General features: G+C 34.6%; 2 protein-coding genes across 2 annotated transcripts; one reads left to right on the top strand and one right to left on the bottom strand.

Moving 5' to 3' along the window:
• Positions 1-2,005: 2,005 nt before the first annotated feature.
• Positions 2,006-5,268, top strand: LOC149907806 (HEAT repeat-containing protein 3). Its single transcript, XM_090102912.1, has 8 exons — positions 2,006-2,198; positions 2,279-2,530; positions 2,739-2,844; positions 2,932-3,450; positions 3,609-3,849; positions 3,999-4,266; positions 4,540-4,839; positions 5,086-5,268. Exons 1-8 carry the CDS (start codon positions 2,073-2,075, stop codon positions 5,194-5,196), a joined length of 1,923 nt encoding a protein of 640 aa, XP_089959038.1. The 5' UTR covers positions 2,006-2,072; the 3' UTR covers positions 5,197-5,268.
• A 1,393-nt stretch (positions 5,269-6,661) lies between these two features.
• LOC149907805 (uncharacterized) lies at positions 6,662-24,098 on the bottom strand. The gene is made up of 5 exons (XM_090102911.1): positions 23,608-24,098; positions 10,722-10,849; positions 10,143-10,284; positions 8,969-9,140; positions 6,662-8,568 (listed from the first exon to the last, which is right to left on the bottom strand). Exons 1-5 carry the CDS (start codon positions 23,778-23,780, stop codon positions 7,732-7,734), a joined length of 1,452 nt encoding a protein of 483 aa, XP_089959037.1. The 5' UTR covers positions 23,781-24,098; the 3' UTR covers positions 6,662-7,731.
• Between the last annotated feature and the right edge of the window lie 2,661 nt (positions 24,099-26,759).

The raw sequence follows: 26,759 nt of genomic DNA, 5'->3' as shown, positions 1-26,759 counted from the left end.
TTAGATGTGCTATTTACTAAATAGTTTTGATATCGGTCATTTGTATAACATAATATGTATACTAATATGTTAACACATTATAAATTAAATAAATTTATATCAATACCTATTACAACCTAGTATTAGTTAATAGTTTTAGTAATACATATTAGTAAATACCTTTCAAAATCTATTAAATGTATTTTTAGCAAGACGTCATTTAGTCATTTTTTCACTACATACATTTATATAAAAGTTCTGAATGTAGTACCTATGATAAATTTATTAAGTAATACAATCTTTGTTCACATTTTCTTTTCTTTTTCTTATTACACTGTAATATCCTAAAATAATATTGTCACTCGTTCAAATATATTTGTAATATGATTGTTGTAATTTCCTGTAAGTAAAGATACATAAATTATTTTATTCTCATAAACAATTATTTTAGAATTAAGAGTTTTCAAACTTTCTATTCTTTGTTGTAAATTCAAAATAAAAATAAAATCAGTGTGAAATTTCCTCCTTTTTTTGAAGTCGGTTAAAAACAAAGCACTCAATGACAACAATACAATAAACAGCACAACCAACATCCGAGTAGGAGGAGGAGTGAGGCAGAATGAGATAAAATAAAGATGATAGACACTAATGTTTTCGAAGATAGATATTTGAATTTAAGAACGCAATATATTTTTGTTTACTTCAGTTCAGCCAATTGCCGTATATTTTTTTTTTACGGCATTATTATATTTTATTATATTTTACGGCAAATAAAAATACATGCAGTATAAATCGTATTTTAAATGCCTATAACTACTTAAATGTGTGTTTACTTAATAAAAAAAGGTTTCTTTTAATAGAAAGGGTTTTAGGTAAAAAGCAAAGAATTTTTTTAAAGATTGAGCGCCCTATAAGACTGAAAATACACAAACTAGTTGTTTTTTTGCTGTTGATATACTGCCTTTTCGAAAATTGAGTTGGCAACACTGAACATTATCGTCCGATAGCCACTGGGAATATCGGTGTCGGCTCCGATATCCGATATCGGATCGGACAATGTGAAAGACAGGCACATATTTCATACATTTTACTTCCCTCCGATATCGGATATCGGCTATCGGCTTCCGATATCCGATATCGGATCGGATAATGTGAAAACGCTCTTAAGATTTCTTCATCCCGAGCTTTTTACTTCATAATATGACATCTACTAGATGGCGTAGTACTGATCACAGCTGTAAATGTAAAAGATATATCGAGATTATAGCAATAATATAATTCTCAGACAACATAATGCAATCCAGGTTCCGGAAATTTTTACGTGATAGAATTTTAAGTGAAATTTAACTACCTAGTTTTTGCTTTTGTGTTCTTTGAAGTACGTATTATTGCCATTAGTAAAAAAGAACTATGCCGCGTGACGTTGACAGTCATTGGCAACTGACATGTGATCCGGTGAATGGTGATCGTCTCACAGCGTTCCCAACCGTACGATAATTATCGTACAAACACGATAATTTGGTGCCTACGTACGATGTACGATAGCATGTTAGTATCGTACGCTGATTTTACGATAATTTCTATCAGGCAAAATTCGAGAATTTATATTATTTCACCCATACAAATATGAAATTTTGACGTGTTTCATATCGAACTTTCATGGGAACAGTGAAATTTTGTCAGATTGAATTTTAAACTTGGCGCGTTTATTGAACATAAAGTGGAAATGGAATCGGTTCAGGTCTGTAGTCTGTACCACGCGTAAAACCAAAGAGTATAATGAATATTAAGGCACGTAAAACATTTGGGTTTCAGTGTCCCATTGATTTGACAGCGGTAGTTAAACAAAGATTAACTATAGAGAACTTGCATACTTATCAATATTACAATTTATATGATTTATTTATTTATAATTGACTTTATTCTAAAAAGTACGATAATTTCGAACCAAAAACGCCTAATGTACGATAATTTTACGCCCCTGGTACGATAATCAGCTCACTTCAGGTTGCTAACACTGTCGTCTCATCGTGTTTTGAAGTTTGAACAAAAGTTTGAAACGTGTTGTTTGTAGGTTATTTGTGTATTAAAAAATGGGTAAAATAAGGAAACGTAGGCCAAATAAGAGCCAACCTCCGGAATCAGATGAAACCTTTGAAGAGGAATTGCAAATTGACTCTAAAGAGAATGCAATTCAAACAATAATTGATCAATTACAGGTTAGTTTACATAACTAGGCCGTAAAATTAGTAAATATTCATTACAATTTGACTGAAATGGTTATAATTATTAATTACAGGCCGTAAATGTAGAAGAAAAATATTGTGGACTTCAGACGTTTGCTATGTTAATAGAAAGTGCAGAGAATATAGAACAGGTTATTGAAAGAGGACTGATTAAAATAATCGCTCCTCTTCTCTTAGACCCTGCTAGTTCAGTAAGGAATGCAGCTGCGGGCTCTCTTAGAAACTTATCCGTATTACGACTAGATCTATGTGAGGTTTTAATGGAACAAGATGTTATGACGCCGTTAATATGCTATTTTCACCAGGTAATTACGTAGATTTACCATAATTGTTTTAATTTACCATTGCCATAATTACACATAATCATATTACTTATACTTATAGTGAGATTTTATTATTTCAATAATTAAATTGTAATTGTATTTTTATAATAATATGATACCCATGTGTACATGTACATAGTCCAGTCTGTATAATTTGTATAGGTAACAGTAAATAAAATTAAATCATTAGTTCACAGAAACATGGGTTCCAGATGCAGGATCAAAATCAAAAGATGAAGACACTGATACATTTATTCAATGTGTTAACCTGTTACTCAATCTTTGTGAAAGTTCAGGTAAGAATTGAAAAAGCAATTAAAATATTATAACAATATTCTTACAATTATTCTTATAGAAAATTCATTCATTATCACATTTTACAGACCTGGCAGTGAAATATTTAGGTGAATCAAGAATATTAGATATATTTCCAAGATATTTGGACTTGCAAACATTTGGAAATGATATTGTTATAACTGTAATGCAATGCCTATTTGTTGTTATTGAAGATAATTCCATTGCAATTACAAAAATCAAGACTTCTTCTGAGAAACAATTGACACAGTTATTACTTTTGGACAGCAATGAGCCCCCTATACTTTTAATAAGAACTTTGGCAGCAGGAATTGTTATAAATATATGCAAAGGCAATATTTCATCTTTACCAGTAGATGTTATAAATCCAATAATGCAATTATTAGCTAAAACATTATCCCTTGATCACAGAACGGCATGTAACCAACTTTCTAGTTCTGTACCTTTAAAGAATAGTTCTGGAAAATTTGATGCACCTAAAGGAAAAGATGCTCAAGTGTTACAGGAACAAATAAAAACAGTTTTATATTTGCTTGACGGACAACAAAGTGCCATAGAGATTATAGCTAACATCTGCTCATGTGATGGTAAGTGCAAAGTACACAGATAATAAATATTTCTTGGAAAAAAAAAACATATTGAATAAGTAGATGGGTAATATTGCATAACTGTAATCATTTTTAATTAGTTAGAAAACAACTGTAAGGTTCTATCATAGAATTGTAATATTATCACCTATTTTTAGATGATGATGATGATGTTGATGAAATGGAATCATCAGAAAGTGAAGAAACTGCAGAGGACGAAATGGCGTGTACTAATGGTGAAGGCATTGTCCATTCTGAAGACAAATTACCTCCAGAAGTGATGGAGGCTATGATATCCTTAAATATATTTGATAAAGTGTGGTCCCGCACACAACTACCGGCTGAGAATGTTATGTTGATCTTAAAAGAGTATGAAGAGTCACAACTTGTTCCTAGAAAGTAAGTATGATTTATCACTTTTTCTACTTTCAAGATTTGAATTTCACAAAGCTAAACATTGCATAATTAGTAGAACCACTTATAAATCAAGATTGGTTGGATTTTAATATTTTTGGTTAAAAAAGAAATAAGTACTATTTTGTTTACAGAATTTATAATCTACAAACACGCGCATTATTATGTGTAAATAACATGCTATCTACATTACCAATAAATAAACTTGGAGGTGTCAATGGTGTGTATAAGATCTGGGTGGATGCTGGAAAATTAGTTTTTAAACAAAATTCCGACAATGTAAATCTTTTGGAATCAGCAACAGCGGTGATGCGAGCTGCTTTGGATAAAATAAAATTACGGGAAAATAATGATGCAGCTGAAAGCTCTCTTTTCAGTGATTTAGCTTTGTCCGATATTGAGGTTAGTAAATATTGTATGGTTCATTTTAATATAATAATGTACTATTTAAAAGGTTTTGTGTTATATTTCACAATTTGAAGAAAATAAAAATTTAATTGCGAGCCGGGTTTCAAATGCGCGTCTCTGCGGCAAAACGTAATTTGAACCCACATCCTACAAAGTTACAACTTTTGTAAACTGAAAGACGCATTTAATGTTATAAAAAATGTTTGTGGTGGTGGTTAAGGTCTTATCGAAAAATTTTCCATAAAAATATTTTAAATTTATTTTCAGATTATGCTTACAGGAATAAAAGATTGTCAAGTACCAGAGATAAGATCTAATCTCATTAGAATGATTGGCATATTAGCATTGTTGTTAGTAAATAATTTAAATGATACAACTACAATAGTTGTATGTACGATTACGGAGTTTATTTTAGAGCAGGCACATAAAGAGAACGAAGTGTGGGTTCTTGCTGAAGCTATAGATACATTGGTCGACTTATATTCAGAAGACGAAACAGATAGTATAGCAGCAAAAGTCAAACTTGTTGAAAAATTGGCCATTTTAGCACCTATACTTAAAAATAAAGTAAGTATTGTGATTTACTTCAATTTCTTAATATTGCTAGTATCAAAAATATGCTCAAATACGAAATTTCCATAAGATCAGCATTTTTGTTGAAGAGCTGTAACATTCCTTGTTCTTATTTGTTGATTTATTTGTTTATGTTGGCCAAAAGATAAAAAATAATCAATAAAGACTGTAAAAATATTTTCCCTATAAACCCCATAAAACATTTAGAACATAACATTTGATATTTACTTTTATTTTCAGGCTCGACAACAAAGAAAACTTCCAAAAGAATACAAAGTGCTGGTGTCTACTGCAAGTTCAAATTTACCCAGGTTTATAAAGTACAAAAAGGCGCGGATAAATAACCTTTAGAACCTATAGCTATAGGACAAATTATTTATATATACATACATATATCTATATTAAATACATACTTTTATATTATTTATGTCGTTTTATTTCCGGTTACAATGCCAATTCTTGAAATCAAAGACAATTTCAAACTAAAATATATTTATTAACAGTGTATGTTACAAAACCCAACAAAATATAAATATAAATAGGAATCTTTTATATATCACACAATCATTGTGCTATTTATTATGATTTATCATGCATTTATTGATTAATGAATTAAAATATAAATATTTTAACTAAAGTCCTATAGCAATAAATGCTTTGGTATTTTTATTAAACTATAACAAATAATTAATATTTTAATGCGACAATCAAATATCGAAAGGAAAGAAAGGCGATAAAGATAGATGAGCTAAATCCATATTTACGGTTTATAGATTATAGATGCTATTACGCATTAGATGCAAACACTAATAGATTAATTTTCTTAATCCCATCAGCACGAATATTAAAATAAGACTTAATTATTTCTTCTGCCTCTTTAACATAGTAGGAGGAATAGACGATAAGGAATGCAAACGACATTATTCTTTATTTTTCTGTAGCTACAAAGGCTTAACTTATCTCGCATAAGGCCTGCTCTATTATTATTATGGGTAGTTATTAATTATTATGTGTCATATTAAACAGAAAATAGTATATAACGTTATAAAATGTTGTGTGGTTTTATGAAACCACGGTAAAAGTGAAACTGTTCGAACGGTTCCGAACACTGCTTTGTGTAGCGCATGTCGCGTGTCGGTCGGCTGCCGAGTAGGTATACCTACTCGGCAGCCGCGATATAGACTACAGGCCCGTGTTGAAAAAATTATGGGTCATTTGACCCACCACCTGACCTATCTAGAATGATATAAGAGCATAAAATAATAAGATTCAGCACTATGACGTCACTTGTAAGCTGTCCACCTGAGTGCAGATGAGAATTCGAAGGTTCAGGTAGAGATTTTCTCCCCTTGTCTCCATGATTTTTGTACGGCGTTGTGGAATAATTGATTAAAAGTAGTATAGAAATAGTATGACACAGATGCCGTACAAAATCAAATGACCAAATTTACCCCGGCAACCGTCGAAAAATAAAAATAAATTCCGACTTTGTGGACCACCATTTTTGTACGGCATCTGTGTCATACTATTTCTATACTGCTTTTAAGCCATTATTCCGCAACGCCGTACAAAAATCATGGAGACAAGGGGAGAAAATCTCTACCTGAACCTTCGAATTCTCACCTGCACTCAGGTGGACAGCTTACAAGTGACGTCATAGTGCTGAATCTTATTATTTTATGCTCTTATATCATTCTAGATAGGTCAGGTGGTGGGTCAAATGACCCATAATTTTTTCAACACGGGCCTGTAGTCTAATACACGCGACATGCGCTACACAGACCAAAAAGTTTGAGACGATGTAATAAAAGTTTCACTTTAATAATAATTAATATTATAAATAAACTGTTATCACAATATAGAGCTATGCTTTATCCCTTGTAAGTTAACTTGTATAATAAAATGATATTAACATGTTACATGAGTTATTTATAACTAATGGCAAAATAAAATAGTATTTTATATAACAACGCTTAATCTTACCAATCATAATATTGATTTTAATTTACATGATAATATTATAATCTTGAAGTTTAAAAAAACTATACATTTATTAATTATTGACGTGTAAAGGTCTCACAAAATTGTCTTTACCGATTAAAACTTTACAATATTACTTAAGCGGTAAGCCACCAGGTTTGAAAGTCAGCGAATAGTCTTATTAATATACATATAATATCATATATGTGTAGGTATATGTTTAATAATATATTATTTTTTCATTGTTAAGTTTTATAATTTAATCATATTTTTAATGTATAAACCAAATTACAAATTTGTAATGCTTGAAATCTTGTCTCTCAAGGATAACAATTTTAATTTCTCTTATATTAGAGACTAGATGTGTGAAAAGCTAGTTTTTCCATTCTTATAGACAACGAATTTAAATAAAATTTAATACCTACGTAATATTTCTTTATGGTAACACCACAAAAATCAAGTAGTTAGTAGAGTAATAGAAGATATAGGTACCGCAATTTACCAAACAAACAAACAATTAGGATAAGAGTACATAATAATATTATTTGCTATACAAAAGTATTCGCAGGATTCCTTTGTAGGTACTTAAACAATTTTGATTTATCTGAATTACGTATAACATTACGGTCACGACTTGAGTATAAACATTATATGTAGTTGTAAAGATACTACTAAGAGAATAGTACTACATATTTGTTTAGTAGGTATCGCGATTATTACAAATTAGCACCGCATTTCGAAAAAAAAAACAATATTTTGATCCCAAAAAAATAAATTATAACAAATTTTGAAATTAAAATTACTATCCCATTAAATTAACTTCATCTGACACCTGAGATCCAACAACTAGTAGTAGATATTAAAATACATTTTCAATTATAATAAATTTTAGTAGACCGTATCAGATTACGTTTCTGAATTGTTATTGATCGGTGAACTAGATCCCCCGTAATGACTTCGCCTGGGCTTTGGTATAGGATTGGGGGACGACATGTCATTCCTATCGAATTTGCGTTTTATATCAGAAACCGAAAGCCTGCCCTCGCCTAGAGACAGATCGTCCTCGTGCAAGGCAGAATTTAATTTACTTATCTCTCTTTCCAACTCTCTTGTAGCTTTATCTATTTCCAGGAATTCCTTTTCTGTACTTGATACCGAATTATCAATGCTTTGTTTTCTTTCATCATATAGTTTACATATTACTTTTTGTGGCTCTTCGTTACTGTTAACGTCAATGCTTTTACTATCATTTAAATTTATATCATAAATTATATAATTTCCGTCCATGGTGTTCGTTAAGCTCTTGCACCTTTTATTTGAAAGACTGAAGTCCTCTAAATTTCCACGCCGTAATCTAATGTCATCTTCATTTACGCTTGAATTTCTTCGATACTTGGATATATTGACTTTAGAGAACGATACTTTATTCAGGATATCGTCTTCGGATTCTGCATTAGTCAGTGTTTCTCGTTCCGTTATAGAGTCATTTACGTCATCTTGCTGTTCCTCTTCTTTAATTTCGATGGCAGGGTTTGTAGTATCATCTAATTGTTCGGTTTTAATTTTTTCGTTTGCATTATTGTCACCCGCAGAAGCCGTCCCATTATCCGTTGTTTTCTTGTCTTCATCTTCAACTATTCGTAGTTCTATTTTAAGGTTTAATTCATCAATATCATCATCACGTTCTTTAACCTTATTTGCAGTTTCTGTGATTCGAAGTTCAGAATCCACGCTTGTATTAACCTGTTTCAATAAAAAATAAACTTAATCAGCCAGGCTCCTGAAAAACAGTTTACAACTATATTAGGAGCCTGGGTCATTAAATTTTTGTAAGATATATCTAATGGTGCAAATAAATGATTTATTTATTTATTTATTTAATCAGAGTTAGCTTAGGTACAATATCAACAAACTTTTCATATTTATTGATTAGTTGTTTACCTATACTTCGTAATTCTTATCAGTCATTTATATTTGTACACAAATAGATAAACATCCGATGTCAAACAACTTATGGCACCTAATAGGTGCTACCCATATAAGTTAATATGTTATTCTATTCATTTCTACATGTAAGGTAAACCTTATAAGCTATACCTTAGTCATATGCTTTAAAAAAGTAATTCTATTAAAATATTTTTACCGATTCGTTAGTAACTGTACTGGAATTTGCCGATGGAGGAGGTGGCGGAGCTCGGTTCTTTTTACGTCGTGACGCTCTTACAGGTGGGATTGGCGGCTCGTCGAAAGGATTTGTGCTGGCTACACTCAATCTAGATCCCATTATGTCACTGCGTGCCATGCGAGGTGTTGCACTGAAATTATTACATCATTCGACATTATACCGTTTAAGATAGATAGATAGATAATACTTTATTGCACACACACAAGATTTACATAAAACACAGAAAAATAACAAACAGATACAAGTATGTACAAATGGCGGCCTTATCGCTAGGCAGCGATCTCTTCCAGGCTACCATTAATTTGAACAAGGAAAACACATTTAAAGGAGGTGGGTGAGCAAAAATTATTGCGTTGGAAAAAAAAACATTATTACATAATATATTTATAGCATAAATTATATAAAGTAACAATATAATAAATCAGATAATACATATTATATACCAAAAATAAATAATTATACGAATAACCTGATATAGCGTAGAGGAGAAAAGAAAAGGACAACAGCAATGAAATGGAGTGAGGATTAAGAAAGTGATAGATAGTGTGCCTTGAGGAGGTTTTTGAAACTGCCTAAGGTTTGAGCTTGTCGAACAGCTAGAGGGAGCTCATTCCAAAGCTTAACAGCGCGAACTGCAAAAGAATTGCTGTAGAATTTGCTGTTTGCGACTGGGACACGTAGAAGCAGAGATTTGGATGAGCGAGGGAACGGAGAAACAGAGAAAGCGAAATTATCCTTGAGATAGGGAGGAGCTTTAGGATCGAAGAGGATGGAGAAAAGAAGATGAAGGATGTGGGAATGACGTCGGAAGCGGATGGGAAGCCAGTTGAGTTTCTTGCGGTAGTCAGACACATGGTCATTGGTCATGGTCATGGACACATTATTTAATTCTGTGGGTACCTGTATATAGATTATCATTTTATGTTAAAGACTTTAACATTTTTGCAATAACAAGTATGTTGCGAGATACATTTAATCATGTAGATATTCCTTGGTAAAATGCCGAGGTCATTTTCATACTTTGAGATTTAATTATTGCAATTTAAAGATATGTAGGTACTTAATAGCAATAATCTTTCTTGTCATGTAGTTTATTGGTATTGCACAAATAGGTAGATGAATAATAATTTACCTAGGTGAATTATTAATGTCTTGTTGTGAGCTACGCAAGCGCTCTTGAAACCGCGACCGTGGTAGAGGCGTGACGGACCCACCATACACGTAGCGGTCCGTCCGTTCCGGTGAGCCGACTGTGCTTCTGGACATCGACGAGTCTGTAAACACCATTAGTATATGGGTCAGAGGGCTTGGCCCGGAACATTTCGTTTGAAAGGATACTTAGGGTTCGGCCAGTTAGATAAAAATAATGTTACCCTGTCCATTAGCAAATTATTATTATTATACATATGTTTGTATTGTACCTACTCGGTTACAGGGTTACAGGGCTACTTCTTCTCTTGGTTAATTTTAATTGTATACAATTTTACAATAAGTAGTTCACATCACATCAACCAAACTGAAGCGTCCGTCATTACCTAAGAGGCATAAGTTAATATTGTGAGAAAAAAAAAAATGAATAAAAAAAAAGCGCTTGTAGTTCTAGTTTTGGCCACAGTACCTATCAGTAGTATGCATTTAGGTTATTATCTTACATTACGCGGCTTAGAATAAGATGATGTAAATTAACTAGGTAGGTACTAAACTTTCTTACATTGCATAGCTCGCCTGAACACAATCGGACTGCTATCGCCATTTACGTGGTTATTAGGCTTCAAGTTTTGTGTTGATGTTTGTACTTGTTCACCTTTTTTCCCCTTTTTCATAAACGACCGCAAGGACCTGAAATTAACATAGATTTACATATTATTCTCAAAACCTCGTGAAATCTCGTCTGCAGGGTAAAGTTAGGTAAAAAATTACAAAAATTTACATCTACATTTAGGTTTACGTGAGATTTTGTTCGATTCTGAAACTTAACATTTTGTAAGGTATAATGCAATATATCTACGTAGAATGTAGCCTGTAGTGTAATGTAGCGTATTATATGGCACCTACCTACGTACATTCTATACAGGTTATTGTTCACGTTCAAGATCGTGCTTTAATAAAGACGAGACATTATATGATGTAGTTCAAAAGCAATTACTCTTTTATTGGCTTGTCCATTCTTCATTGTTAAGAAAGAAAATCCCACAGGTCGGTACGCGGATGTCTGTAGGCGTAACACTTGACAAAAGTAATGGAAGTTTAGTGCACTCGATACACTTGATTGCCGTGACCAACCGAAAGATAAGCTATATGAGACTGGTAGATCTCCTGTTCGAGGGTTTTAACAGTAGAAAAAACAGAGCATTATCAAAATTTCACTCGGCATTGCAATTTGCATAGGATTTTTTTCCGTTGACATTAATTAGTAGATATAATTATTCAAAATAGTTAATTAATTAACTAAAATGACTCCACTAATGTTAATTTGATTAACAGTAAAATATAGAAATGTGATAAAATTTTGTGTTCTTAGTTCTTACTGTGTCCGTGACGAAATCGATTGCGTGTATGAATGCTTGCAATGCTTGAAACAAGGGACGTGCTATACTGAGAATTCTTTTAAATTTCTTTTTGAGGAGCTAACTACTTTAACGAAACGGCTAAATGGAATTTTCATAGAATTATAACTACTTAGTAGGTACATAGTTAGGTATTAGAATTCAATCGACCGCCGTTGTTTCACAAGGTTAAAACTAATCGGGGTTACAAAGGGCAATAAGACTTTAATAAACCAAGTTTTATCGTTTAATTTCTGCATATTATACACAATGATTAATTTTATTTTATTTGAAGTGTACCAGATCTCTACAGGAATCAATCTTGAGTGTACCTACGTAGGTATATTGTTATTCTTTTTAGATGTTGAACATATTATTTATGATCACTCACAAGTCACTTAATAATATAACAATTAATTATTGCATAAGTATACAATTAACAACGTAAAAATACCTGAAGCGGAGCTGAGTTATGAGTAGGTAGAGCTATCTATTTTTTTACATAATACAGATATTTTAATAATTAAAGTATTAAAATATCGGTATTATGTAAAGTATTTTATCAACAAAAGAAAATCACGTGTTTAAACTTTTCATTATGACATGTGTTCTACATTTCTACAAATTGTTTCACATACCTAATGGCATAGTTATCGCAAGTGTAAACTGTAAACATGCATTCGACATTGGATTTGATGACCTATTTGCGAGACTGTAAACAAATCTACGTTTGTGACTAATGCCATTAAGCTGGAACAATCGTTTTAACAGTCACAAGTATCTTCCATACGTACCGTAATACAAAAGGGTCCAACCTCTGGAAGGCCAACCGCCGAAGCAAAATAAGTTTGAAGAAAAACTTACATAATATAACATGTATCTACTTACATATAAATATACTTTTTAATTATATAGTGATTAAGTATAAATCTCACAAGGTTAGTTGATAAACTGAGTTTGACCCCTTGGTTAGATTACTAAAATCACTATACCGTTCAAACCAATTTGCAATCAAAACATTTATGATAACCACAATTAAAGTGCATTTTTTAAATGAACGCTTAGTTATGTATGAAATAGTGACATAATCAGCATAAAACCTTCCTATCTATAAAGTACCTATAGTTATAACACAAATATATTATAATACTTTATAAAAACATCACCGAATTCAAATTATCAAAACTGGACAACAAAACACAATAGGTATTTAAATGGGACCAACCGGAACCGGAAAGTACCGCAGATCCTTTCAAACCTCACACCTTCCAAATAAAAGAAGAATCATCAATATCGGTTAACCCCGTCCAAAGTTCTGAGCTATGAATATTATGATACTTGTTATAGGGTGCAAGTATTAGTAAAGCTGTATTTAAAATTAATTATACAAAATGTAGAGCATTTCATGAGCGATTATTTAGATGCGAGTCTAGTCGCGCACTTTAGCTGCTAATAAAAAATAATGTTTACGTACAAAGAAACGTACCTATCCTAGAAAATTCATCTCACGAGGTTAGGACCTTCGGATCTAGTGATAATTAATGCCTGAAGCAGCACTAACCAAACAATGACCCACATTCCTGTACAGGTGAAGTATTTTCAATGATTCATACTGTAAACTTTATCATGCAGTCAGATACACAGATTAAATGCCATACAGATGTTTATTCTATTAAAATTAGGAGTTAAATCTTTATAGGTACCATAAATAGCCCTCAAAGAAGGTTTCTCTGTTGTATGGTTGCGTGGACGTAACATTAATTAAACTATTATTTTAATCTGAAAGTAAGTCTTTATAGTCTAATACACTTTATATAACTTGGATCAATACTACCTAATGCATTTGTTTTTAAAACGTTAGAAACCAGGCTTCCCCTTAGGTAAAGCTTAGGAGGAGGCTCCGAGGAGGTAGGCATAGTCTTAAATAGTAAAACATTTTTTTATAAGGTAAGGATGAGTTTTATCTAATCTAGATAAGATTAGATAAAACTCATCCTTACCTTATAAAAAAATGTTTAACTATTTAATAAGGTACGTAGGAAAAATAATTATTATTGGTACTATAGTCTGGTTCGTTAGTTATGGGGATTTCCTAAATTATACACTTTACTACTGATTAAAACATTTATTGGTATTAAAAAGCACACACAATACTACAAACTCAACAAGACAAGAGCATAAACCGTTACAAACAATATTTAAACTTAAAGACGCGCAGTGACAAATATTGCGTCTTAAGTAACAAGCTTACTGTCACTTTTTTAATAACTACGTAGTATATTCTCTAAAACGAACGGGCGGCCTACGAGCCCTTTGGGCGCGCGGGGTTGCCATATTGCTTGGCGCTATATCCTCCCCCTCCAAGTCAGTAGCAATATCTGGTACTGGCTTGGGACTTTGTATCTGCTTTGGTCGACCTCTTTTACGACCATGAACAATTGGGGTGGAAACACCGGTCAAACAAGGGGTCAGAAGACTGACATGGTACTTGCCTCGTAAGGTATTGTTATTGTCCACGACTTCATAGGTCGTGGAGGATACGCATTTCGAAATTTTGTACGGACCTTCGCGTTTAGGAGCAAATTTATTGGTGAATCCCCTAAAAGCTTTACTTGGGCGATGGGTCTCCACGAGTACGAGATCACCCTCCTTATAAGTAGGACCTAGACGACGGTGTTTATCAGCAGCATCTTTTCTAACATCCTGCTGATGTTCAATTCGCCATTTAACCTCTTGCAAGGTTGTTGCAAATGTTTGAAGGTAGGGCGTTATCTGTGGCAAATAATTTTCATTGGAGATTATTGCCCTCAAATCATGGGCTACTTCAACCGGAGACCGGAACTCACGCGCAAATGTAAGGTAGGCCGCAGAACGACCCGTTCCTTGATTAGGTGCTGTATTAAGGGCAAATCTCACAGCCGGCAACATTTCTGGCCATCGGCAATGTTCTGGATCCACGAGCATCGCCAACATTTGCTTTAACTCCCTATTCTTTCGCTCGGCAGGATTAGCCTCAGGATGATATACAGGGATAAGGTTCTGCTTTATTCCTAACACGAACATGACCTTTTGCATTACCCCTGAAACGAATTGTGTTCCGTTATCTGATATTATCCTTCTGGGAAAGCCATAACGCATAAAGATTTCTTCAATTAGAATTTTTGCACAATTTTCTGCATTTGCCTCTGCCAGTGAAAACAACTCAACCCATCTACTAGTGGTATCCTCCACTAGGAAAATCCACCTCTCTCCTTTACTTCCTTCGGGGAGGGGACCAAATAGGTCCATAGCCAAAACTTCGAATCTTTGTTGAGGCACCGGAGTTTGTAGGAGGCCTGCTGGTTTTAAATTATTGGATTTGAATTTTTGACAAAGCTCACAAGCTTTTAAATACTGTGTTATATACTGTCGCATATTTGGGAAGAAGAATCTCTCCTTCACCTTTTTTATAGTCCTTTCAAGGCCCAAATGACCAGCCGTGGGTGCGTCATGGAGTTCTTTCATTATTAAGTCGCGCATTGATTCGGGTACGACCAATTGAGGTTCGCCAGATTCAGTATCTGTATCGCACCTAAACAAAACTCCATGAGATACGTAGTACCCACGATCAGTCCAACGAATGGCAGCCTCACCATTCTCAAAGTCTGTAAGGATTGGTCTAAGGGCAGGATCGTCTAATTGCGCCGTGCGCAATTCCTCTGAACTGTGTCGTGGCAAGTCAAAAGACACAGGACAGATATCGCAAGTTGACCCATTATCTATAAGTGAATCGTTTACCGGACGACTCAGAGTATCAGCCACCACATTAATTTTCCCAGGAGTATACTCTAGGTTTAAATTATAAGACTGGATCTTGAGCGCCCATCGCGCTAAACGGCCGCTGGGCGTTTTCAAAGAAAGGAGCCACTTTAATGGTTGATGGTCCGTAGCCACGCGAATTTCAACACCTTCAACATAGCCTCGAAACTTTTCGAGAGCCCATACTACAGCCAAGGCTTCCCTCTCTGTGGTAGAATAGTTTCTTTCTGCTGATGTCAACAACCTGCTAGCATATTCAATGGGTCTTTCCAATTTCGGATTCGCACCTTGCATTAGAACTGCACCAAGTGCATACGCACTAGCATCCGTGCGCAGAATGAATGGCTGCTCAAAATCGGGCTGTATCAGTATAGGACTTGTAGTAAGTCTCCGCTTAAGCTCTTCGTGAGCTTGCACCTCTCTTTCTCCCCACTTCCAAGGCTTATTCTTTTTGGTGAGGTCAGTCAAGGGTTGAGCAATTTCGGAGAACTGAGGAATAAATTTCCGAAACCACGCACAGGTTTGCAGAAAAGTCCTCAGTTCCTTCAAATTGGTAGGTGACTTCATTTCTAACACTGACATTACTTTGGCTGGGTCAGCCTCAATGCCCTGTGAAGTAATCACGTGACCCAGGTACGTAACCTTTTCTCTGGCAAAAACGCACTTCTCTCTATTTGCTTTTAAATTAAATTGGCGCAGACGACAGAATACTTTTCCTAAATCCTGGAGATGACTATCTAAATCGTCTGAAATTATAAGGATATCGTCCAAATAAGCTACTACAGCTACGTCTTTCAGCCCAGAACGGAAACGGTCCATTAGTCGCTGAAAAGTTGCGGGACAATTTTTTAGACCGAACGGCATTCGTTTAAATTGAAATGTGCCCATTCCAAACGGAGCTACAAAAGCCGTTTTATTTTTATCCTCAGGAGCTACTTCCACTTGCCAATAGCCAGATTTTAAATCAATTGTGGACATTACACAATTGGCTTTTGAGGATGCCAAAATTTCATCTATTAAAGGCAGCGGATAACTATCCGTACGTGTTACTGCATTCAACTTCCTATAATCCACACAGAAACGCATTTCGCCATTCTTTTTGGGCACTAACACTACTGGCGAAGCCCATTCCGATTCAGCTTCTTCTATGATATCTAATTCCAACATCTTATCAATTTCAGCCCTGATCATTTCTCGTTTCTTGGGCGTCACTCTATAAGGTGGTGTTGCTATCGGAATGGCATTGCCAGTGTCTATCCTATGAACCGCAAAGGGAGTAGGTCCTCCCCCTGAACTGAAGATATCACTATTATCTTCTAGTATGGTAGTCAATTTATTCCTATCGACGTCTGTCAAGAGAGTTCCCTCGCACTCGCGGAGAACCATAGCAGAACTAGCCACAACGTGGTCATCGCGTTCATATTGGAGTTGAAAAAAATTTGTGGAGCGTAATGAATATTTATGATTAACGAAATCAAGTACCATGCCAGCGTCCCGGATAAAATTCATCCCTAATAAAGACTCGGTGGCACCTGGTAACACTATAAAAAGTGTAGTTATGGCAACTCCGTGAACCTTTACATCAACTAACGCGGTTTCTACATTTTCAACGCGCCTAGTACCGTCAGCAAATTTTAGTTCGGTTTCTATAGATTTAAAAACTTGCCCATTGGCACGCAAACATTTAGTTAAACTGACACTTGCAACCGATTGTTTAGCACCGGTATCCAATAACGCGGTACCAACGGTACTGTACACTTCCACACTGAAAATCGGTCGCACACGCGGTTTTAATACTAAAGTGTCAGCAACAACTGATTGAAATGAAGATGTTACAGGCATAGGCGCGCTTCGTCTTTCTTTACACACTTCACAATTTGATCGTATCACCCCCGGTGCACCACATCCAAAACAAGTGATTGCCGGACGCGGTTCCAATAGCTCTGGTGAAAGTGTGGTTTCTGTTTTAACAGGTTCTGAAGCGAGTTTCCTTTGCAATAATTTCCTACAGTCGCCTATATTGTGTCCATAAGTTTTGCAATACGAGCACCTCAATCTTTGCCTATTGTTAGGTGGTGTATTGCTAGACGAGGGTACCGATGTAGAGGTAGAAGGTGTTTGTGGTAACGGAGATTGTACAACAAGCGCCGGTGCAACGGGTATATAAGTACCTTTCTTGACGGGCGCGGTAGCGCGCACCTCATCAAAAATATCTTCCGCCGCTCGGGCATGCTGCAACAACTCGGAGAATGATGCAAACGCATTTCTCGGAACCCTTTCACGAATCCTTCTATGAAGCAGGCCGTAAGCCATGTCCAGCTGCACTGGATTTTCTGGTAATGTATTTGGTGGTAGTTGTGCAAACAACGATCGTATTCGACACACAAATACGTCTGTTTTCTCATTGGTTTGTTCGCGGCTGAAAACTTCTCTATATATTTTATGTGGTGGTAAGCGCGGTCCAAATGTTTGACGCAATAAATGTAAAGCCTCATCCCAACTAGAAATGGAGTGCTTCACACCTTGCCACCACGTGGCAGCAAAACCTTGCAGTAGCATCGGTAATCCTCTCAACGCCATGTCACTGCTGACTCCTAAGCAGTCCTTGTATATTTGAACAGCGTCTATGAATGCCATTATGTCTCCTTCGCCGTTAAATCTTGATGAGCAATTTGAAAGATTACTTACAGTTGATGACGGCGGCGGCGCGGCCTGGTAAGGCGGCTGCCGTAATGTTTGTAGTAAGTATACAAACTGCTGATCTGACAAAAGCACAGGTGCTGAAGCCGGCGGCTGTGGTGAGGCGACGGGCGGAGCACGCCCGTGCTGCGATCGCGGTAAGTAATCGGGCGACTCACGCCCGTATAGCGGCGGAGGTGATGGGGCCGAGACGCCGGCGGACATAGGTCCAGCCAGCGGCGGTGTCGATGTACGAACATCGACAGGTACGGCGCTGCCATGTGAAGTAGACGGTAACGAACCGTCATACTGCTCCGCAACAACAGGGTGTGTGTTAGGTCGCTGTTCAATGTGTCCGATACTATTCGCACGTGACCGAGTAAGCACCATGGTTAATAATATTAAAAGTTATGCAAACACAACGGTAACTAAATGTTCCAAGTAAAGTGTAAAATTATAAAAAGTCTAACGTATATAAAAAACCCAATCTATAACAATAGTCATTAACTAACAATTAATATTCACAAGTCTTTCAAATATCCTTTATACTAACAATTAAAACGTTTACTATAAGTTTTATACGACGTTCACTAATTCACACGTTCAAAACACACGATAATATTATATACAAAAGTTTTATAATACACTTGATAACTGTCTTTTAAACTTTTTTTAAAATTACTGCACAGCCCCACGTTGGGCGCCACATATAGTCTGGTTCGTTAGTTATGGGGATTTCCTAAATTATACACTTTACTACTGATTAAAACATTTATTGGTATTAAAAAGCACACACAATACTACAAACTCAACAAGACAAGAGCATAAACCGTTACAAACAATATTTAAACTTAAAGACGCGCAGTGACAAATATTGCGTCTTAAGTAACAAGCTTACTGTCACTTTTTTAATAACTACGTAGTATATTCTCTAAAACGAACGGGCGGCCTACGAGCCCTTTGGGCGCGCGGGGTTGCCATATTGCTTGGCGCTATAGTACATATTCATTGTTTTGCATTCTGCAGGCAGGTAAGCATCTCAAATCTAAATAATAATTATAGTATAAATACTTACTACGTTTTATCCTCATTTTTAACAAGGACTAGCGGTCCGCCCCGGCTTCGCCCGTGGTACATGTTTACGTTTTCTCTACATACCTAAGAACCATCCTCGTACTTCAAGGAATATAATAAAAAAAGAATTATCGAAATCGGTTGAGCCGTTCTCGAGTTATGCGCTTACCAACACATTTTGCGATTCATTTTTATATATAAGATATATATTGTATACATAGGTGTTCAAATAAAATATGTTATTTATGTGCTATTGCATTAGCTTCGGCTATTTAGAGTTATGAAATTTATGCATCAATTGACACACTTGAACAGTCATTGTTTTCAGATTCTCGCCTCGTCTTATAAGTTGGTAAAGCTGTTATACGAAATACCTACTATAAACCTAGGTATTTATCGATTTCAAAATATGAACAAATTTTAAATATTGAGCGAGTACCAAAATGAACTTTCACTGAACAAGATTGTTATAGAAACAGAAATATATTGAAATGTTTGGGTACCTACCTAACTTACCCACAAACAACACCTAATAATATTTGCACTTAGATAATTTACAACTGCGTAGGTACCCAGTTTAATTTATATTGCATTCAAATGGGCTAATGGATTTGAATTGTACCAGTTAAAAATGCAATATATTTACATAATAGAAACGTTTATGGTATATCAAATAACGGTGGTCGCAGTTCATTAATGACAATTAATTGAAGTAATAAAATATCTATCTAAATCAATGTGAAGGTTGCAATTGTAAATAATAAAAGGCAATTATATTAGTTAAAGGTGAAGTTTAATCAAACCTATTTGAAACAAATACGCATCTTATTAAAATTGACGAACTCATCAATCTCTTAATTTAATTATTAACTTGTGCGAGTACCTACCTTCATATTTTTTACCGGACAAAATAAAGGTGAAGAGGTCATTACCCTGAAACGAATACAATACTTGGAACATAACAATGTTTTGTAGAAATCATTTAAATTACGAAACATCCATTCTTTGTTTGCCTCCTTCTTCAAATGAATATAAATTATACCTAATTTATATAATATAATTGCCGTATCCGACTATGGAAAGCGTACCTACTTCTGACTTCATAATTTTTATCTATAACATTCCGTTCCGTATTGCCTTATTTTTGCTCACCCACATCCTATGTTATATTTCCTCTGATTGTTAGGTTGCCTGGTAGAGATCGCTACCTAGCGATAAGGCCGCCCTTTGCTGTTTCTGTATCTTGTTTTTGTTATAATATGTATGTATTTTCGATGCAATAAAGTATTTTTCATTCATTTTCATTCATTCCGTTCCTGTAGGTATATTTTAATTAAACCATTATGTATTACATGGTGTCCGAATAAATGCAATAAAAATATCTCCGTAACAACTGTATATTAATGCTAGAAGTTATGGGCTATGTGTGCTATGGGCTATGGCCCAGAGCCAATGACCACAGGTAGGTAAGTTGATCGCTGAATTCCTTTCAATGTCACTAACCTCTGTTGTTGTTTTCTTATTTGAGAAGTGATATAAACTTATTATAAAGTAATTTTTATAAATATTAGACTTACAACACATTCGACTAATTAATTTATCATCGAAAAAATATCTGGTGAATCTAACTAATAAGCGGCAAAAGTTTTTTCTTCTAATATGTAACTTGTTTATATACTCGTATGTATAAAGTACACATCAGATATCTCGGTACTCCTCTGTTTACAGAGTGTAATAAAATGACATCAACACTATAAATAATTGTCTGAACACTTACGTTATTCAAGACATGCATGAATTTTAATACTAAACCTAAACATTCCTAGACATCGTTGGCAGCGGATATACTAACTTATGTATATAAAATGAGGTTCCAAGTATTCTACACTTAAGAATAAGTATTTCTTTGAGTATCTAAATTTAAAAACTTTACAATATGAACAACAGTCAGTATTATAATAATTTTATAGGTATATGTCCTCCTCATTGCTGACAGCCAGTTTATCCATAATGTATCAAAATTCAAAGCTCATCCATATATTTTTTGTTAGGTATTCTTGTAATCAATATTTTCCTAAAATCCCTACAGAACACCACAATATAATTAAATAAGATAAGTATTTCTGGAATGCAGAATAAGCGTTTGCTCTACATTGTCGATATCGATTCTTTTGTTTCAATTATGAAGATGACTGTGTTATAACTTGTTACAACCAAAAATCGATAATAGGTTACACCTTGTGGTAATCGAAATTCATGTTTATCATTTCGTTTCAAATTTACTGTAAGCGTGGTGTGTGATAGAGCCTAGAGGTCAATATGGATATCTATCGCACGGCACACCACATAGAATAAAAAGGAAGGCAAGTTGGTAAAATTATCCATCATGAGTCGTAACATCGCTATCAATTAGCTTTATTTATAACAATTAACAAAATCTTTTCATTTTGATTCTCGACCAGTGTCAATGTAGCTCGACTGCCTTATTTGAATCTTGAAAACGAGAACAGCAAGAGCCGTTCGGACTTCGGTGTTTTGTATTCTGTAACTCTACTAGAAGGTAGAGAGATACTTTCCCGATATTGATAATAACCAAGATAGATAATTTAGATATTGACCATAAATCATAATATTGGGCATTGGCCTGTAATTGTTGAGATAATAATATATCAATTATATATTTTTAAAATAAGCCGTAAGATAGGTACAGGTAAACAGTGTTTTTGGGTGCATGTCATTGTTTGCAGCATACTTAGAAGGTATTTATTTAAATAAGTATGACACGATAGCTTCATCATAATATAATGAATCATTGTGTAGTGTGTTATTCTTCCCACAATATAATAATATCGTACAATTATGATTAGTAATTATAAATTATAATAACAGAAACACTTTGACCACCAATATTAAGTACGCAGTAAGTAGGTATATCCATTAGTAATAGTGTAGGTAATTAAAAGATGATAGTTACCTTAAGGGGGCGCATAAAGCAAAATAACCAATCTTCTATTTGATGATACGTGTAATATGCAAGACCAAATCTAAAAAATAAAATATATATCAAACTAGATGATATGTTCAACGATTCTGTTTAATCAAAAACATAAAATATTAAAATTTACTCGATAAAAAAAAATCACCAAGTTAGCTCTAATTTTCACACTTTTACGTTTTCTACTTGACATGGTAATACTTATTATGATTTTTTTTTTCATAAACAATTATATTAAAACATTTGCAAGATATTTGTCAGAGCATTTTGTTTAATTACTTTTAGTTTTGGTTTTATCTGCGATAAACCACTTTTATCGTGACAAAATCAAACGTTTATCTCGAGAAAAAAAGAGCGCCAAAAGTGGATTATCGCAGATAAAACCAAAACTAAAAGTAATTAAACAAAATGCTCTGACAAATATCTTGCAAATGTTTTAATATAATTGTTTATGAAAAAAAAATCATAATAAGTATTACCATGTCAAGTAGAAAACGTAAAAGTGTGAAAATTAGAGCTAACTTGGTGATTTTTTTTTATCGAGTAAATTTTAATATTTTATGTTTTTGATTAAACAGAATCGTTGAACATATCATCTAGTTTGATATATATTTTATTTTTTAGATTTGGTCTTGCATATTACACGTATCATCTAAGAGAAGATTGGTTATTTTGCTTTATGCGCCCCCTTAAGCACAGCCTTAAGGGTAACAGGTTTCGTTATTCGTGAGATATTTTTATAATATGTACTTATAATAAATGTTGAATAATTTTACGAAACCCTCGATGCGCCAGACCTACTACTTACTACTATAGTATTTAGTATTAACTTTAATAATCATGAGAAAGAAAAAAATATCAAAATAAAATTATCAAAACACGAGTAAACAAATGTAGTTAGTTACCTTTCTACCTATCACGTGTCTTCGTTTCAAAGATTACAGTTACTAATTACTTGTATGTACCTAAATGAGAGATTATTCGACAATAATTGTCTTACACATATCTATAACAGGACTGTACATAAAACCGCTATAAAACGTAAACATACTGAAATAAAGTTTAATTGCATCTGAAATTAGTCAATGTTCAAGGCTGAACATCAAACTGTAGAGTAGGTGACGCACTGACTGCAGTTATTAATAACCGGATATAAGTCCATACGCATACATTATTAATACAAGAATAATATGCTTCTGTCGCTAAACAAACAGTGACTTACAATTTTATACATCGAAAGACAACACTAATTCTTACTGCGGTTACTGTTTCTACTCTACTCTCATGTAGAGCTGTTAACCACAAAAGTTTTCCTCAACAGAATACTCTCGTTCGTGCAACTATGAATATTGGATTACTTAAATATTGATTTAAGATATCATTTTCATTACATCACGGACTACAGAAGTACGTGAATACTACCTACGTTTGAACACGGTTTAACTTCCTACAACCAATTTGGCACTGTGTTATGTTTGTAAATTAGATACGTGTTCTGCACTTACCACGAATTTTTTAACTCCTTGATCCCAGTAAAGCTGATACTGTTTGATCTACTCTTGCGGCCGATCGTCCAGAACCTAATCTTATTATGATTATCTTCTTCTCGGAACGGATTCAGATGCTCTGGGTAGTCGTAAACCGAGATCGTCTTTTTCGGAGCCGCCATGGTAGTCATATTTTCTTTTACCGACACTATAAACTTTTACATAATAGGAAACACAGAAAACAGGCGTCGACCACTTCGCCTTTTATCGCTTATCACACTGGCTAGATATCACGAACTGATAGCGCGCTCTATCGTGTTATCGCTACAAGATAATTGCGTGAGTTTGTTTTCGCGGTAGAAAATAAGATCGATGTACGACGTCGTGGCGCTCTACGTCGCGGTCGGAGGCGCACTGGTGGCACTCGGTAGCGAGCACGGCCACTCAGCACTGTCAGCGATTCAGCTTCGAGGCTCGTGGTCACGGAACTCCGTCTTTGCGGGCCGCGGCATGTATCGCACCGCTATCATATCTCAACTAAACATGCACTCGTCTATTGATGCAGCATGCATGAGGACAAACTTTATTACAAAATCCATTCGTAAATGCAATCGATTGAGCGTTAGACACAAATGACTGTACAACTAATTACTTTAATAAAAATAACTACACAAAGCCATTAAGAACACGATTTCTTATTGCTTTGCTATTAATTTTTTATTATGTATGCGTTAACAAACCACAAAACTGAGGAGAAATTAGGTTAGACGGCAGGTATTGTGTAAACAGACACTATGTAGGTATGTTTGCAGTTTGCCACCGATGTTGTTAATTCACGATTTTGATGACGTCAGCCATTTGCGGCTAGTAGGTAGGTAAGATAGCTATAGGTACAAACCTACATAAGAAATGAACAAACGTCACCCTCTAAAAGGCAAAGGTCGAGCTAAAGGTGGAATAATTTAACAAAGCCCTCAAGTTACATAAGTATACTTTAACTTCTGCAAAGTATCAAAATAACTAACGAGCTACACAAGTTATGGAGTTCAGGATTTGATCCATACAAAAATATCAGTTATGTAGACGTACCTACTAACAAGAGAAGTGAACCCAATTGTTTCAAGTTTATTAAAGTCCAATTATTGTAAGTTCATTATATCGGAATATTTTATAAGCGTGGCACATGACGACATAATATCGAGGATCGATTTTCTTACAAAGTCTGTGATTGTGTCATAGGTATGTGATGACAGACTCTATTTTAAACAACCAATCGCGCCGTAAAAATTATCTTTATTACAAATGTTTGTATAGAGCGTCACGAGTTTAACGAGTGTGGGTAAATTATAATTTTGGAAAATCCTCGGTATCTTAACAAGTCAATCTCTACCGTGAAGCGTCCTGCAAATATTTTTTTTTTCAAGAGCATATAGGTAGTTAAATTCAAGAGCTCATGTGAAAGTGAAAACAAATATATTTTTATCACAAGGCCATTAAACAAAAAGTCTTAGTCATTCTTTGTTTTTGTTCATTCAATTAACGCTGTAAAAGACATTGTTCTGCCATCTGCAATGCACTCATTAATACAATAAACGAAATAGACCGGGAGATACTGACACAAAATTTCGAGTCATTTGTAACAGGATGGCGATTCTACAGGGTTCTTAGTACGCAATGACAAAAAGAAAAATGATGGTGTGAACGCTGGTACCGGCGGCTTAGTCGCGTGGGCGTTAGTCGAACTCGTCGGAAAATAGCGAAAGTCAAACGATTTGTAACAGTATGGCACTTATTTTTCCTGGAAGTTTGAGGATCAAAGAATATAAATACAAAATTTCAAAGATCTAGGTGTTGGAAATCTTCACTTATATAAATTAATACTAAATTAATTTTTCAAGTATGACATCACTTTTTCCCCCTACTAGAAGTATGGCAAATATAATAATGGTCACATTTTATCAAATACTCTCCAAAAATCCAAATGCAATACTGGTACAAAAAGTTTGGCGAAATAAATTTTTTTTGCAGATTTTCGGCGGTATGGCGACCATTTGGAATCGTCCGAAAAGTATGGCATGGCGATTTTCGTAAATGGCTGCACGACGATGGTTACCTGTGCAAAAGTTAGCCTGGTACAAATGGTTGAATAATTGTTTTATTTAAATCAACATATTCGCGTCGGTATGGCGGGCTGTAAGTCACACCGGAAAAGTATGGCATGACACTACCGCCTACTTCTTTTTTATGGGCTATCGGTAAATACTAAAATTTTTGTGTTACAAATCGTTTGACTTTCGCTATTTTTCCGACGAGTTCGGCTAACGCCCACGCGACTAAACCACCGATACCAGCGATCACACCATCATTTTTCTTTTTATCATTGCGTACTAAGACCCCTGTAGAACCACCATCCTGTTACAAATGACTCGAAATTTTGTGTCAGTATCTCCCGGTCTAAAACATTCTCATTGCAATGGAATAATGCGTAGGTACTATAAGTATGTGTATATTGATTATTGGCTATTATATTATTCAAGAAACGAAATGAATACACAGGCTAGTGACCTCCGACAGTCAATGTAACAAGGCGACAATTTATTTGAGGTCCACACAAGAGTTCTAAGTGTCAGGGCAATGTGTACTGTAGCCTGTAGGTGACTGTAGGTTGAACGCAGCTCAGAAGTCGATGCATTGCGCTATTAATTGCGCTTCATATCGCAAATTCATTGACTGGGTCACCGGTTTAATGAATGTTATCAATACATACTGCCCTACCTAGATATATTTATGTAGAAATAGAATCAGTATAAATTGATGTCTGAGTACCTACTTACATAAAGGACTGATACCGTGTACCTACCCAAGTGACAAACAAAGAACGGTAACAAATAAATATGATTAGCAAATAAATACCTATTGATTAATCGACTTGTATTTTAGCATACGTATTTTCCTTATTTTATTGGAGAGTAGGTACTTAATACTAACTTACAGTTATAGATAAGAATCTTTATCTATGTAGTTTTCTTCTGGTAATTATATGATTACCATTATGGTCCTTTTTTAAACTGTAAAACGAAAGTCATCGTTGTTTAGAAAGGTTGTGCAAATAAAAGTAATAAGTAAAACGAGGGCACCAGTGCCAAAGTCTAGATTCTCAGCTATACAAA

This window comes from Colias eurytheme, chromosome 6, assembly GCF_061535395.1.
Source record: "Colias eurytheme isolate Ceu_HAF_F1 chromosome 6, ilColEury1 Martin Lab GWU primary, whole genome shotgun sequence".
NCBI classification, from domain to species: Eukaryota; Metazoa; Arthropoda; class Insecta; order Lepidoptera; family Pieridae; genus Colias; species Colias eurytheme.
The sequence above is the reverse complement of the archived record's forward strand: the minus strand, read 5'-3'. Positions and strand labels throughout refer to the sequence as shown.